General features: G+C 40.1%; 1 protein-coding gene across 1 annotated transcript in view; it reads left to right on the forward strand.

The window, feature by feature from the left end:
• LOC129780076 (A disintegrin and metalloproteinase with thrombospondin motifs 7) overlaps positions 1–17,688 on the forward strand; it is a 457,286-nt gene that overhangs the window by 107,266 nt on the left and 332,332 nt on the right. The window contains exon 3 of the mRNA XM_055787990.1: positions 4,891–4,975. Within this exon, the coding sequence (XP_055643965.1) occupies positions 4,891–4,975 (85 nt within the window). The remainder of the gene's footprint in view (positions 1–4,890; positions 4,976–17,688) is intronic.

Genomic DNA, 17,688 nt, shown 5'->3' on the forward strand with positions numbered 1-17,688 from the left:
CATTCGTCCAGCGGACCAAGCAGCGGGAGGGCCTGCGTACATACAAGGTTCAGAAGGCACCTAACCGCGACGAAAGGCAAAACATGGTGGGGAAGACGCGAGCCCGGAAGCTGTACACCGAAATGCTGACGAAGCCGCATTGCCTGGTATGGATGACGAAACCTACGTCAAAGCGGACTTTCGTCAGCTGCCGGGCCTGTTGTTCTTCTCCGCAGAGGACAAATTCAGCGTTCCGGAGGAGATTCGCAAGCAGAAACTATCCAAGTTTGCCAGAAAGTACATGGTGTGGCAAGCGATCTGCTCTTGCGGAAAGCGGAGCGCCCCCTTCGTGATGACCTACAGGAGCGCTTACTACCACTATTGAAGCAGCACGAGGGCCCGACCATCTTCTGGCCGGATCTCGCTTCGTGCCACTATTCAAAGGACGTGTTGAAGTGGTACGAAGCCAACGGGGTCACCTTCGCCGGAGCTTCGCCCAATAGAGAAATATTGGGCGATTATGAAGCAGGCCCTCCGGAAGAACCCAAAAGTTGTCAAATCGGAGGCGGACTTCAAGAGAAAATGGATTTCTGTTAAAAAAAAAACTACAACCTGACGTTGTACAGAACCTTATGGATGGGGTAAAGAGGAAGGTGCGAGCATACGGGCTTGGGCTCGAAGTATGAATAAAAAAAAAATGCCAAAAGTTGTTTAATAGTTTTTATTTTACTGTCTAAAATTTTCAAAAGGATCGGTCTGCTGGGCGAATTTCTACAGCGTTTTTTCCGTGATGCAATTTGATGTGACACACCCTTTAGCATCTAAGATTACACCTAGATATTTCACTGAAGCGCTGCTTTTTATTTCCTGTCCTTCAAGATGTAGATATTGCAGGTTCGGTTTTTTCTTTTTGGTGAACGGAATAATTGTTGTTTTTGAGGGATTTATGCTCAGATCTTCTGTGATACACCAAGATTGTGTAAAGTTTAAGGCCATCTGCATTCTGCTCGATAACATGTCGTCAAACTTGCCTCGTACCATTATGTCTAGATCATCGGCAAAGCCCACAACTTCGAATCCTTTTACCTCTAAACTTATCAGAAGGTCGTCAACTACAAGTGACCAAAGGAGGGGTGATAAAACCCCTCCTTGGGGGCAACCTTTCGTTGCAATCACATATGTTGACGACCCGCCCAGCTCCGAGGTGATTCGTCTATGTGTGAGCATGCCCTGGATCCGTTTGACTATGCAGTTATCGGAGCGTCTTTTTCTCATCGCTTGTGTCATTGATAGATGAGAAGCGTTATCAAATGTCAAGAAACGCGCATAGAGCGGTTTCTTTTGACAAGCGAGATTTTTCAATTTTTGTTACAGGCGCGTGTAGCGCTGTTACTGTGGATTTGCCTGATTGGTAGGCAAACTGGTATTTAGATAATGGGCATTTGGACATGAATACAGACTTTATGTATTCATACAATACTTTTTTCATAGTTTTCAGCAGTATTGATGATAAACTAATTAGTCTGAATGCCTTTGGGAGTGATTTGTCACGATTCCTCGGTTTTGGAATGAAAACTACTTTAACAAGTCTCCATATCGAAGGAATGTGCTCTAGTATCAGACTCGTCTTAAAAATCTCGATCAGAGGTGGAATTAGTTTTGATTTTTCATTTTGAATAAGGGCTGGAAAAATTCCATCTGCACCTGCAGATTTGTAAGGTAGAAAGGATCTCACCGCGTTAACTACTCTGGCTCTCGTGAAGCCTAACCCAGCAACTATGTTAGCGACATCCATTGCACCTTCAGGTCTTGTGGGGTGCCATCGAGAGCATTTTGTGTCGCCATTATAGCCAGGATTTGTATTCGAGTGGACAGATGTAGATCCCGGAAAGTGAGTCTTCATCAGTAAGTCTAGTACTTCTGAGGGAGTTTTTGTAAACGACCCGTCGTCCTTTTTAAGGGAACCTAGCCCGTTTGAGTGGTCTATTGCCAGAGTCTTATTGAGTCTAGCAACGGTTGGAGTACTTTCAATGCTTTCGCAGTTATATACCCAGGATTTTCGTTTGGATCGTCTAAGTTCTCCGCTGTACTCAGTTAGAGCCGTTTTGTATTGAGACCAGTCCGAAGTAATTTTTGCTCTGTTGAACAGTTTCCGCGCTGTTTTGCGAAGCTGTTCAAGTCTTTTATTTCACCAAGGAATGTTTCTTGTCGAAGAAACTTCTCTTAGTGGGCAATTGTTGTTGTAGGCAGAGACTATCGTTTCGTTTAATTCTTTTGAAGCTGATTCAAGCTGCTGAATCGACCGTATTTTTGAGTTTAGAGTTTTTGACTCGAATTCAACTGAATACCGATCCCAGTTGGTTTTTCTGGGATCTCGGTATTCTCGCTGAACTGTCATGCCACCATCCCATTCAAAAATAATGTGTCTATGATCAGACAAAGACGCCTCTTCGGAAACGTGCCAGTTATGAATCTTGTCAAGGATAACCGGGCTACACAGCGTTAGGTCTAAGACTTCTTGTCTGATTGCGTTTATGAATGTTGGTTCATTTCCTTTGTTAGCAATATCTATGTTGTTTCACGAGAGAAATTCTAAAAGACACTCACCTCGGTAGTTAATGTCGGTACTTGCCCACATTGTGTGATGAGCGTTGGCATCACACCCGATGATGAAGTTCTTGTTGATTTCCCTATAGTAGTTAACAAACGCCGCTAACTCTCGTGGGGGAGCCTCAGGAACGTCGCCAGGAAAGTAAGCCGACGCAATTACGATGTCGGATCTTCCTTTGGCGGTTGGTAATTCCACTTTGATTGCGACGATGTCCCTTTGAATGAACTCTGTAATAGGAAAGCATTTAATGTTTGCATTTACCAAGACAGCAGCTTTTGGGGAGTCATGCTTGTCATCGTATTTAGAACAACTTACATGAACCTCCTGGATAACAGTGCTCATTCTGCCTGAAAACTCATTATTATCTTCGACACTTCACTAGCTCGTAAAACGTAGTTCAATGGCGTGCCGTTTATTTCGTTTTCACCGTGAAGTGTATTCGAGACTCAGGCCCGTAGTTGAAGTTCCTACTCTTTTTGCGATTGCCGTTGAGTTTGAACCGCTTGGGCCAGGAACAGTCAGATTGTCAAGTTCCTTGTTTTTCGGAGAAACTTCTCGAGGAAACTTCGATTTACCAGAAACCCTGCTGATGACTTTTCGAGCATTTTGTGGCTCCTCAAGTATGGAGTCACTGGGCTCTGAAGACTTCAGATTACTTGGGTTTTTGGAGTTATGAAGTTTCTCGTTTCTTGACACCTCCTTCGATCTCCTTCGAGCACACTGGACTTTTTTGAGTTGTGGTTTGGCGCTGCTTTGGATTAGTTTTCCTCAGCTTAAGTTCGCCAAATCGGAAGTTTATTTTAGAGTGGTTGCTAACAAGTTGACGCATAGAAGCTTCGTCGACTGTTAGCGTCCAATCCGCGTGGATTTCATTGGGATTGGATCTCTTGAGTATTCGCCATTTATCGGTGGAGTGATTCTCGTTTAGGCTCTCAATGAGGCTTTTGAGTCTCTCGTCGCTGTATGTTGCACTTTGTGGAAAAAAGGCATGAAGAATCACTGGACGCGGAATGCGTCTAGAGCAACCAGTTTTATGTTATCCTCTAGGGTTATCATGGGAACCACTTTCTTCAACCTCTCGAAGTTTGATGGTCTTTACAAGAAAGGATCAGATAACCCGACTTATATGAGCAGTTCAAAAACCTGGGGTTCACCGGTTCATTTCTTTGTTGCTCTATTGCAGTGAGTAGAGCATTCAAAATAGAATCTAGTTGAGTGTTGTTCAGTGTTGGGATAGTTCTCCGGGAGAATACCAACTTTGATCTGCTCTAAGGCTTCTTTGAAGGACATTCCAGATTCGATAGTGGTTGTTGTGGTATTGTTTTGAAGAGTGTTTTGTGCAACTTTTTCCTGCTCATTCTGCCCCGCTCTTTGTCGGGGACAGAGATTTTGCTTCGATTTTTTAGGAATCGGGTTTTCATCACTACTAGGTAGCTCCGGTCCTCGGTGGCGTTTTGTTGGTACAGGGATATGCTGATTCAGTGCTTTCATCCGAGTTTCCTTTGCAGGAATCCCAGCTGCGACCAAGTTCATCAGTTTTCTTCTCTGACCCTTGGTGAGGTTTTTTAGATTTAGTATTTGTAGTGACGCTACATTCGTCATTATCATCCTCTAGATGATAAATTAGGCGTTTTTAAAAGTGGAAATGTTGAACTGGATCAATCTGAATTGATATTAGATATATTAGATATATTCGTTTTAAAGTTTTTATCATTTTTCATTTCTATATCTTGTGACCAAATAATAGATCCTGTAAATTAATTAGTTCTTCGTTCAGTGAACGGACTTTGTAACTTGAGAATCGTGCATATTTTATAAGCTACAATGAGATACTGCATTTTCATTCATAGTTCGTTCATACTCTTCTACCCTTTCGCGTTGTGCACTCATCTCGCGGTTCGTTCACTCCGTTTTCAACGGAACCGAAATTCCTGTCAGAGCCACTTTGCGCGTGAAATGATTGATGACACTCGTAAAATGAATTAACTCTTCACCTAATTGATTAGAAATAACCTCCCATAATTGTTATCGCCTGAATTCTCTCCCCGGGGTGGAAATGACGACAGCAGCCAATTTTGCCAATACAAGCGAGCGCGAATAGGAATTTTATTGTCAATCTGCTCTGGTAATTTTAACCCGATGCTGTGGAAAACGGCACTCATTGATCGGCTCGCGAGCTGGTTTGGTAGTAATTGGTCCCAAGTTGCCACCGTTTTAATTGTGATTCCTTGTATTGTTCCCATTTATCGATATTCTAATCACTGTGCGTTGTTTATTTATTGTTTTACTGTTTATTTCAGGCTAATTTGCTGCTGCACGGTAATCGGCATCGTTTCTACCGTTGCTTCAACGGCGGCAGATCAATCCACCAAAGAACGGATTCGGGTAAGTGTTGAATTCGATTAATTTGGCTCAAATAACCAGCTGCGATTGAATGTAAATTTCGACTCTGGTAATGCCTCATATTGATGGTTAAATCGTACGTAAACTCTGAACTCAGTTCTTAGAATAAAGATTGACTCGACGATCATTAGTTTTAACTTTCGTTGTCCTCATTACGGTGTACAAAATATACGTTATGCTGATTTTACCGCTATTTGAATTAACGAGCCCTCATTTGGACTTAAATTTACATAAAAAAAAATCTATCAAATATTTGTTATTTTAATCAAGCTTGGTAACCAGAATATGGAAGCTTTATTGTAGAAGCAACAAACTGCATTTTTATATTTTTGCCATGTTTTGAAATAATAATGATGTTTTATATGATAAATTGCATCTGAATAAAATGATGAAGTCGAACACAGACAATATACTGTGCGTTGAATTGATATGTTCGACAAAAGGATCCCAAACCGAAAACAATCTAAGACACGTGTTTTGCATACAATTTAACGAACTCAAAATCTAAACAAAAGCCTGTGTATGTTTGTTCTTCATTCTTAAAAAGTTTCGACTTTCAGTCTGTTGTCAGTGGCCTAAGCTATGGGAAGTCGGAGATGCAAGTTGATAATCTCCACGGATACGAATATTTAGCCCAGCGTGAGTAATGTTTCATTCATACGCCAGTGCACGAGATTAAGTTGTGCCTTATCAGATAAAACAACATAAGTTTTCACTGGCACTCGCTGTGTTTACACCTCTCTCGGTGGGGTTCTTTGTGGACTCCCGAAGCTCTGTTGCAGGTGGATGCCATGTGCACTGTATGGTTATGTGTGCGGTTTGAATGGGTTCATTCAAGCGGCTGAGCGTCAAGATTTGGTTGAACAGAGTGAGAGATTGCTGAAGCTGCAATCTTTGCTTGGTTTTCACAAAATATAACTCCACGCAAAATCCCTTACCAAAGTTATGTCAGCTGGGGAAACTGTCTGGTAAGGTGGTCTGTTCATCAGAGGCAAACCACAACGGCTTGTTTGTGTAGTTTTCAGTTTTTGCTTGTCTTTTCCTCATGAAGGTGTTGCTGTTTCCCGTGCGGAAGTACTTTCTATTACAGCCGTGTTTACCCAGAATCTTTCCCTGGTTTAAAAGGGAACCATATGTACTGCATACTATATTACGTGAACAATGAATACAAATCGCTGGGATGAAATTTGATTACAGCGCTACGTCTATTACAGGGGTTTTGAATTTGAAAAGTTTCATCAATTCAGTTAGTTTACATTTGCCATCACTTTGTGTTCGGCTTAGCAATAATATCATAAATGACTGTTATTGTATTGAATCTCATCCAAATCATTCCCATTGTATATTCAATGTTTGGATGTTTGCTGAATTGATGGTTAGAGGAAAACATTCATTGAGAGTTTTCAAACGCATATTACTCAAAATCGTCATTGCGACATATGTTGTGTTTTATACCATTAGACAAGAAATTTATTTAGCATTTTTTTGCCTAAAACATGAACAGTGAGCATAGTAAAACATTACAGGAGGTTTCGTCCTAGACACGACCGCATTGTTGACGTAGAACTACGCTGTAGTTTAATTCAAGTTGCTTGTTCATATCTGCGGATATTATTTTACAATGCTACGAAATTTTAGAAATAACCATTCTAGCAGTTTGACCGCCCTGAAATATTTTTTTTATTGAAGAATCATTTGATGATAAGTGTTTGACGATTCATTCTTGTCCTCGCAGAACGATACATGCTCAAGATAAGCGCAGCTCTCATCCTTAGTGGAGACGAAGCCTTTATTATGACGGAAAACGAACAATGTTAACCCCTTCACGTATAACATCGAACCACACTCGTGGCGATTAGACTGTGCCAGAACGTACAACATCGAACCTCACTCGTCGTCTATCGACATGAAATGGATACATGCATGTGATGATGCGGGACTGCTGCGATCGTAAGTAAGATACACACACCCAGCAGAGTATCGAAACGACTCACTGTGATCGTGTTTGGGCCCTGTTGTTGAAATTTAAATCGTACGGCAAGGGGTTAACTGCTTGGAAGAAGGCGGAATATTTGCCACAGCAGAGATTCATTACTAAAGGGTGTGTCACATCAAATTGCATCACGGAAAAAACGCTGTAGAAATTTAATTTTTAGGAATTATATCTTCAGCTTTCGCTTATAATCAGATAAGAGTGTTGATCACGTTGGCCATGCTTCACTGTCAATTTTTCGTAAATTTGGAAAAATGTCGTCGAACGAAAAAAAGGGTCGTGAATTAATCCTGTGCACTCATTTCGAGAATCCGGAGTTGTCACATCGGGACATCGGTAAGATGCTGGGAATCGTCCAATCCACGGTCAGCAGAGTACTAAAACGATACTTCGAGAACCTAACCATCGACCGGAAGGTGAAGAACGGCAAAAATGGATGCTCCGTCAGTGAAAAAGATCACAAGCGCGTAGTTAAGCAGTTTAGACGTGATCCGAGAAGTTCGGTCCGGGATGTCGCCAATAAGCTGAATTCGTCAAGTTCATTCGTCCAGCGGACCAAGCAGCGGGAGGGCCTACGTACATACAAGGTTCAGAGGCTCCTAACCGCGACGAAAGGCAAAACATGGTGGGGAAGACGCGAGCCCGGAAGCTGTACACCGAAATGCTGACGAAGCCGCATTGCCTGGTAATGGACGACGAAACCTACGTCAAAGCGGACTTTCGTCAGCTGCCGGGCCTGTTGTTCTTCTCCGCAGAGGACAAATTCAGCGTTCCGGAGGAGATTCGCAAGCAGAAACTATCCAAGTTTGCCAAAAAGTACATGGTGTGGCAAGCGATCTGCTCTTGCGGAAAGCGGAGCGCCCCCTTCGTGATGACCGGCACGGTAAACGGGCAGGTTTACCTTAAGGAGTGCCTACAGAAGCGCTTACTACCACTATTGAAGCAGCACGAGGGCCCGACCATCTTCTGGCCGGATCTCGCTTCGTGCCACTATTCAAAGGACGTGTTAGAGTGGTACGAAGCCAACGGGGTCACCTTCGTGCCAAAGGAAATGAACCCGCCCAACGCGCCGGAGCTTCGCCCAATAGAGAAATATTGGGCGATTATGAAGCAGGCCCTCCGGAAGAACCCAAAAGTTGTCAAATCGGAGGCGGACTTCAAGAGAAAATAGATTTCTGTTCGAAAAAAACTACAACCTGACGTTGTACAGAACCTTATGGACGGGGTAAAGAGGAAGGTGCAAGTATACGGGCTTGGGCTCGAAGTATGAATAAAAAAAATGCCAAAAGTTGTTTAATAGTTTTTATTTTACTGTCTAAAATTTTCAAAAGGATCGGTCTACTGGGCAAATTTCTACAGCGTTTTTTCCGTGATTCAATTTGATGTGACACACCCTTCAGTACCCCATGTAAATGAAAGTCACCTTCTTCTGTATGTTGTAAATCCTATACGAAAATTGTATCTGAAGCTGATTTCATCCCGTCCATAACGGATATGAATACAGTAGAATCCCGATTATCCGCGAAATAGTCTGGCTAGGTAACCGCGAATAACGAAAATCGTGGATAACGCGATAATCGACTAAAAATGAGATGCAAACACGAAGGACCTGATTCTGGAATACATTTCACGGTGGAAACGAAATTGAAATGTATCCGCGATGACAACGGTACGGTGTCGACATCTGGATACGAAATTAGTTTCCCACTAAAACTTATCATAATAATATCAAATTATTTTCAGATGAGATTTTTGTATGAGATTATTATACCACATGAAGAAAACAAAGTTTTCCATTCACATTGAACACCAGTTCGATACGAAGAAGTTAATTTTCATCAATGATTTTTTATTTGAAAAGTGCTCTTTCTGCCTGAAAACTCAGTATTATCTTAGACACTTCACTAACTCGTAATACGTAGTTCAATGGCGTGCCGTTTATTTCGTTTCCACCGTGAAGTGTATTCGAGAATCAGGCCCGAAATAAAGATTTCTAAACACCGTTAGTGTTGGGAAAACGCAATTTTGTAGTTTTTTGCCTACAAGCGTAACCATGCAAATTTCCAATGAAATAATCTGTCCAGCTTATGGTTATCATCGGCAAAACAAGGACCTAGGAGATTTTGCGGATAAAAACATATTTTTTTCTGCATTTGGAAAACGCTTTCGTCCATTTATGCGGACAATGCGTATTTCGAATGCTTATAACTCGAACATTTATTTATAGATCGAAGAGATGTTTGCATCAATCGATAGGAAATATTTCTACGTTTATCACTATTGATAAAATATTATTTTTCATGAGATGAACATTTGAATAACTGTAAAATATCAAGCGCTATTAAACGCCCTAACTGCCAAGTTTTGATTGGTCCGATTTACGGTTTCCCCAACACAGACTTCAAAATGTACCTGTGGAAATCTGCTTTGCAAATATACATGCAAGTCAGGGGTATGTTTGTTCTCACCGAGCAGTTTCCCTAACACGGACTTCAAAATCAATGTACCTGGAAGAATCCGCTTTGTCAAAACGTGCAAGCCGGGGGTATTTTTGTTCCCACCGAGCTGTGTTTCCCTAACACGGACTTCTAAATTAATGTGCCTGTGGGAATCCACTTTGCAAATACATGCAAGTCTGGGGTATTTTTGACGTAGGACTACGTCTTTCATTTCTATACCGGGGTGTAAAATCAAAGTTTCGAAAACGAAAGCGTTACGCCGGAGACCGAGATTTTGAGTGTTAATAGCTCTTAAACAGCTGAACGAAATGGTATGATAAACACTTCATTCGAAAGATAAAATGTCTACGCGTTCTATACTTGTTACTTTCTGATCCAAAAACTTGTTTCAATAGTCTTAAATTTGCTTTCAAAACAGGCTATTGAAATCACCAATCGGTATATAAGCGAGCGCCGCTCGGAAATCCACTCAGTTCTAATTGAACAGCGATTGGAGCATGTTGTCGCTGTTGTGGTGAAGCTCTTCATTTATCATAAGCGCGGATGAACGGTGTCACCAAGAGCCTGTTTGTGCACCTTAGGCCAGAAGAGAATCCATCAGGAGGAGAGTGATGCCACAAACGGTTCCCCGGGAAGATCTCGAAGCAGCCGCTACACACACACACATACACGCGCGGAATTCTTTCCGTTTGGATGCCATTCAGCATCGAGAAAGATCCGGAAAATAATCTGCCATTTCCTCTAGGAATTTAAAAATACATTCATGTGAAAGAGTTTATTTGAAGGTTTTCTATCCATGTAACACTGTGACCAAATATGTTTCAATCAAGTGCTATTAACAGGTGGTTATCGAGTTAGCATAAACCACTGATGGGCTTCCAGTATCGAGGAAAATGTGGAAATATCCAATCGTTACTGAAAATAATCTGCCAGTTCCTCTGGGAATTTAAAATTACATTCATGTGAAAGAGTTTATTTTAATGTTTTCTATCCATGTAACACTGTGACCAAATATATTTGGTTTTATGATTTTTCAATCAAGCGCAATTAACAGAATAGCTTCTGAAGATTATTCTTCCCCATCAGTAGGATATTTCCGTATCCAATATTGTATGCGCCCGCAATCGATTATTGCTCAGTCGCCGAAAGTTCCGAGCTCAGAGAGTTCATTCCCCTCTAGTTTGCCTTCCAAATTGTCATCGTAAACCACGCCTTCTCTCGATTCAATTACGCACAAAAAGCATACTTAAGCGATATTCTGGTGGTGAGACGCATTCATTTTTCGTGAGGACATCGACAAGACAACATCGTTGCTGAGGGTGCTGGACGGCGAAGGATCGAGATCTGCCCTGAAACGCAAGCAGTTTGTTTGAAACTGTGAGGAGCACAGAGAAGCCGATCCTTCAGGAGAAGAGAAGGTGACCATCGAAGCAGCCGCTGCACACATACATACACGCACGGAATTCTTTCCGTTTGGATGCCATTCAGCATCGAGAAAGATCCGGAAAATAATCTGCCATTTCCTCTAGGAATTTAAAAATACATTCCTGTGAAAGAGTTTATTTGAAGGTTTTCTATCCATGTAACACTGTGACCAAATATGTTTCAATCAAGTGCTATTAACAGGTGGTTATCGAGTTAGCATAAACCACTGATGGGCTTCCAGTATCGAGGAAAATGTGGAAATATCCAATCGTTACTGAAAATAATCTGCCAGTTCCTCTGGGAATTTAAAATTACATTCATGTGAAAGAGTTTATTTTAATGTTTTCTATCCATGTAACACTGTGACCAAATATATTTGGTTTTATGATTTTTCAATCAAGCGCAATTAACAGAATAGCTTCTGAAGATTATTCTTCCCCATCAGTAGGATATTTCCGTATCCAATATTGTATGCGCCCGCAATCGATTATTGCTCAGTCGCCGAAAGTTCCGAGCTCAGAGAGTTCATTCCCCTCTAGTTTGCCTTCCAAATTGTCATCGTAAACCACGCCTTCTCTCGATTCAATTACGCACAAAAAGCATACTTAAGCGATATTCTGGTGGTGAGACGCATTCATTTTTCGTGAGGACATCGACAAGACAACATCGTTGCTGAGGGTGCTGGACGGCGAAGGATCGAGATCTGCCCTGAAACGCAAGCAGTTTGTTTGAAACTGTGAGGAGCACAGAGAAGCCGATCCTTCAGGAGAAGAGAAGGTGACCATCGAAGCAGCCGCTGCACACATACATACACGCACGGAATTCTTTCCGTTTGGATGCCATTCAGCATCGAGAAAGATCCGGAAAATAAGCTGCCAGTTCCTCTAGGAATTAAAAAATACATTCATGTGAAAGAGTTTATTTGAATCTTTTCTATCCATGTAACACTGTGACCAAATATGTTTTAATTAAGTGCTATTAACAGGTGGTTATCGAGTTAGCATAAACCACTGGTGGACTTCCAGTATCGAGGAAAATGTGGAAATATCTAATCGTTACTGAATATAATCTGCCAGTTCCTCTGGGAATTTAAAAATACATTCATGTGAAAGAGTTTATTTTAATGTTTTCTATCCATGTAACACTGTGACCAAATACATTTGGTTTTGTGATTTTTCAATCAATCGCAATTAACAGGATAGCTTCTGAAGATTATTCTTCCCCATCAGTAGGATATTTCCGTATCCAATATTGGATGCATAAAACCTTGTGCCTAAAACGTAACGCTCTCGTTTTCGAAGTTCCCCAAATATTCATTCATTGAGAATGAATTCAGATTCAACTTCAAACAAATGATCTCTAAATCAACGATAGTCCTACGTCACCCTTGCGGTTATACCATAGATATAACCCACTTCCTGTTTTTGGTGTTGAATACTTATGTACTCGTTTGTTGTTGTGCAGACCGGAATATGTTTCCCCAAGAGCCCCCGCAGACTGCAGATTTTTGTCGGCCGATAGATTGGTCGAACGACTTAATCAGTATGGAGCGATATGCATATGCGCACACTACACCAATTCAGTACCGGCCGATAAAAAAGTTTGATAGGCTTCCCGATTGCATTCAAACTATTCGAGAATCGGCTCTTTTTGATTTTCCCTCTTCTTTCTCTACTCCGTTGTCAAACACAAATTAAATACAGTCTTTCGAGAATATTCGGCCGACAGTTGGCTGGTTTGCGCACTCTTTACCAACACGACTGTTTGGTTGGCCCGGTGTGCGCACTAGCAACCCAATCCGACCAAACTATCGGTTGAAAGAAAGTCTGCAGTATGCGGGGATGCTAAAAAGTACTTTTAAATTGAGAAGCCTGGGAAAATCGTCATTTCAGATACTAGAGGTGAATGAACTTTTGCGGTTCGAACTACGTAAACATGAGATGTGTAATAATTTCAGAGGAAAATGTAAAAAACAATGATCGTTTGACAATTCTTCCGTTTACATATTTTGGTAGTCCTAGGCATAAATATCAAACGTTAAAGGACGTTCAATAAATTTACAATGAAGAACATAATTTATTACAATGCATGAATTGATCTTACATGGCAACTGTTCAAAGTTTTAACTTTACAAAGTAAAAATATGTAAATCTATAGTCTGGTAGCGATATCCATATTATTCTCTATTAGTTCACCAGGCCAGGCCTACCAGTTTGAAATTGTTTGAATTTCAAATGAAAATTTTTACTACTGAAGTACTAACAATAAAAAAAAACTAAAAAGTTATTTCAAAAATTTCGATGCATTCGAAGTGGTAAACAAATGGATTGCATAATATAATTGCGTAGTTCTACGTCGAAAATGCGGTCGTGTCCTTGATACAACCCCTCACAATTTTTTTCTAATTTGTAGCCGCGGACGCTGCAGTGGTCATGCCAGAAGACTATGCAAGACCAAGACATGCATTCTAAGCAGAATGGGAAGCATTATAAATTATCGAACACCAGAATGCGTTGGCCAATGTCGAAGCAAAACTGCTGACTTTCAGTTCATATATGTTGCTAACATCGTATTTTAGATAGTTTAGATATTCCAATAAACGTAGATGTATATAATAGCTCAATAATTGCTAAATAAATTCACAATAATACATAAATAAAGGTTCATTGACCATAACATGTTTGGGTATATTTTAAACCAATGTTGAACCGACGGCTCATACTGGGTTATACCGGCCGGTTTGATATTTGTTTACCATTGTTATCCCGTAATATGTACGAATAATTCGTCCGGAAAAAAATGAGTAAACATTGGTAGCATTCATCAAAAAATCGTCATATTTACTTTTCTTTTCCTAAGAGTGTAGGTATCTAAAATATTAACATTCGTTCGATTGAAGCTATGTTAATACCAATAGTATCGCCAAGGAGAATAGAATTGCTTGCATAAATTGGCCTAAATCATCAGTCGACTCCAAGTTAAGAATGAATTTCTCTTAAACCATTTGAAATTTCGATTCTGCCTCAACATATAATTGACTGAAATTTCAAGATACATATTGTTTTAAATATATATTTTTATTTTATTTCGTTACCAATAGTATCTCAAGCAGACTTGGTTTCCGCAAAATGTTTTTTTCTAGCTTACACACATGATTTCTGAACATTTTAGTGAACTTAATTATTGTAAAGAATTAACATAAAACTCAGACTTGAATAAAGAGCCAATGATTTCGGATCTTCTCAATTTTCTAAAAAAAAGTATTGTAGACAATCAACTTCAAATTTACACTCGAATAAAGATTTTATTAAAAAAAAATAGCAACACATGTTGATTGTGGTGTGAACACATCTCCTGCCCATTCCACCAACAACAAAGTTCTGTTCAACAATTGTTTCATGATTGTGGCCGCCTGGTATGGCTGAGCTTACTCTAGGATCAGAGCTGACTGAAAAATGAAAAACTTCTGCGGCAACAGTTTGTTGGAACTTGTTTCGCTGGATTATTGTATTCGAGAGTACATTCGGTTTGCAATTGTCATTACATTGAATCCAACACAACGCCACGTTGGAGCAACAATGTGATACAACAGCAACTACCCGTTTTGGATCTGGTCGATCCGGTTGCAATAAACCCTGGATAAAACCCAACGGATTTTAAAAATGCATCACCTTAATTGGAGTGACGAATTGGAACGAAACATATTCCATGTGCGGGACCAGATTGCACTCGAAACAAATAAGCTGGGTTTCCCAACGTTCCGGTGGGAAGTTACGTTTCGGAGTAGAGAAAACACATTTTCCTGAATGTCAAGCGCACGTTCGTTCGACCTGTATCGCACAGGTGCCACACTTTACAGCACAGGTACCGTCCGATACCAGAGTATCCCTCTTACTCTTACCTCTCTGCAATCTCTCGTGAAAGTCCTTAATTGCTTTTGTGTTTTGTTTTTCAACATCAGCAGTATACATTCCATTGTGTGTGTTTCGGAAAACTTCTATCCTGTGGATTGCAAATATTCAACTTGCATCATTGGAAACTCCTGCCAAAAATTTTGAACACTTGCGAGTGTATTCAACGATGGAGCGGTGGTTTCCTCGGTGCGGATGATTTCGATAGATTGGTCCAATAAGACGATCGAAAGCTTATACTATGTAGGAGAGGTGGGGGTAAAACGAACATGAGAAGAACTTCAATTATATCATTGGAAATTCGTGTTTCCCAAAACTTTGATGCAGTTTCTTGCAATTCAATATACTGTCTCTCTACCTAATTGGTAAAATATTTTAGAAAAAAGTGCTATTCAATGTTTTACTGAAATTAAAACAGACCGAAAAATACAGCATTTTCTTCGATGCGGGTAGAATGGACATATAGTGAGGGTATTATGGACAGGTTTATAATATATGAAGCGTAGAGGTTTATCGATCGCGAGAAGAATAATTTTATTCAACCAAAGTCTGAACTCAACACGAATGTCCGTTAAATGATGAAAAAATCGAATTAATCCACCTAGAAGTGGTATCGTGCTTTTCAGTAGTATAAACAAACAGACCCTCAACTATTTTGCTTTTGGTTCTAGTCATCTTCTAAACAGTCCTCATTTGGCGATTTGAATTCCATCTGTAGACGCAAGGCATTCCTTAGGAACAGATTAAACAGATTTTTCACAGTCCATCTCACTCCCACTGGCAACTGTCCGTTTTACCCCACCGGTACAATATTTTTCAATAATTCAAATTTTCCACTCAAGAATGAATTTACTTTTCCGTACATACCTAATATCGCTTCTCTGTTAACTCACACACCGAAATGTAACTATAGCGAATTGAATTTTTTTTTAATTGAAAGCACTCAAAATGCTTAATATCGAAGTAGCTAAAATTACATCCACACGCGGAATGTATGAATGTATGTTTTTCGATTTTTGTTTCCCTTTTCCACTTTTGACCAGTATTCATTGCCATAGGGTGGCTTAAATATTATAGAATAACATGTAGAAGGTATTCTCATTAACAGAAATTTGAAATTCAAAATGTAACTATACATATCAACCACCTGTCCATATTACCCCCACTGACCGAATTACTCGCGGATCCTCTATGATGGATTTCGCGCCAACTCGTCTATGGGATTGGCCTGACCCTCTCAGAACTTAATGAAACTTTCTGGGCGTGAAGCCATTACCTAATTAAGCAATTTGGCATAATTAGTTTTCCGAAAATTTATCTAGACTAACATACGGAAAGGATCAAATATTTTTGACCATTTTTTACAATTTTTTTTGACTCGAAAATGGTAAGTCCTACAAAAAAGTGATCTATGTAAGAGTTTTAGGAAAATAATTGAATTCAAATACTGAATAAAATGTCTACTTTATCAACAAAATACGGCACAAATTCATCGATTGGTTTTAAAATCGATGAAATGATGATTTGGAACACAATCCAAACAGCACTAGAGCTTTATGATTGGGCAGTTAAACAAAATGACAAATGTATCACGAAATTGTGTTACGTATCCAAAGAACAGCATACAAAAAAGGGAGGTGAGCTTGAGGAACCATTCAATCAAGCGAAAACAATATCGGGAACACAAAAATATCATTGCTTTTGAAAACTCTTAGCTGCGATTTTATTTTCATCTACAGGAAGTAGATGAAAATAAAATCGCAGCTAAAAGTTCTCAAATTCAGTAGATGATCCCGAAATCTTCAAAATGTTAGATAAAAACTAGAAGTGGGTTATATCTTTGATATAACCGCGAAGTGGACGTAGGACTAACGTTGACTTAGCAAAAAATAAGTAACAAGCATATAAATCTCAGACATTTCATTTCTTAGACATACCACTTTGTTTAGCCGGAGAATTATTAACGCTCAAAGGGGGCATCGATTCCTCTTCGGAAATACCCAGCGTAAATAGTACCCACTCCCCAAGCCCCGACAAGTGGAATAATCGTTGATCCGGAGCAGGATTATGAACACTTGAGAAGGAATGGATTCCTCCTAGAAATTACACAGTAAAAATAAGGCCTCCCAACATTTCCAACTTCCCAATAACGACGATTGATTGCAGCATTGGTAAACAAATATTGATATGTAATATAATATCCACTACACCATATCACATCGTGTTTTTCTCTATCAAATCCACAGTCCACAGTCCCACAGTACCCATCGATACCTCGGTTTTCGCTAAATGGTCCGTTAGGTCCGACTGCAGAGGAGAAATGGAATTGAAAAGCGACAAACGGGAGAAAAAGATGTTGGAAGTTGACAGGAGATTGGCAGAAAATTTCTGCATTTTATCATTCGAATAATGTGATTATCATACCACTTCATTTTGCCAGAAAGAGATTATCAATTTCAAAGGAGGAATTGAGTCCCTCGCGGAAATATCCAGCGCAAGTTAGAATCGACTATCGATTGCGGCATTCGTACGCAAATAATTTTATATCACAAATTTCGTATTCTTCATTATCAAATCCATAGTCAATGGCGCCCATCTGTATCGAATTATCATGGACACAAGATTTTCTCTAAATACTCCTTTCAGTTCGGCCTAAACTTTCCTAAACTCTAATGGGTTATATAAGGTAATAGCACGCTCTCCTCGGATACGACGGGCCAGCTGGATGTGATGCGTTTTGCGTGGATAGCACACAAATTGGTATCTTCGACAAGGCCTCCTGCAGTGCCATAACCGCGGAAGTTTGGAAGCACCAGTCGGTTTAAAGTTCAATTCCACGCAATTCCTCGAACCAAACGCTGCAAAGGTAGCTTGCGGATTAGCATTTCTGATAGCGACGAATTTCAC

The sequence above is a fragment of the Toxorhynchites rutilus genome, chromosome 3, assembly GCF_029784135.1.
Source record: "Toxorhynchites rutilus septentrionalis strain SRP chromosome 3, ASM2978413v1, whole genome shotgun sequence".
Classification (NCBI taxonomy): Eukaryota; Metazoa; Arthropoda; class Insecta; order Diptera; family Culicidae; genus Toxorhynchites; species Toxorhynchites rutilus.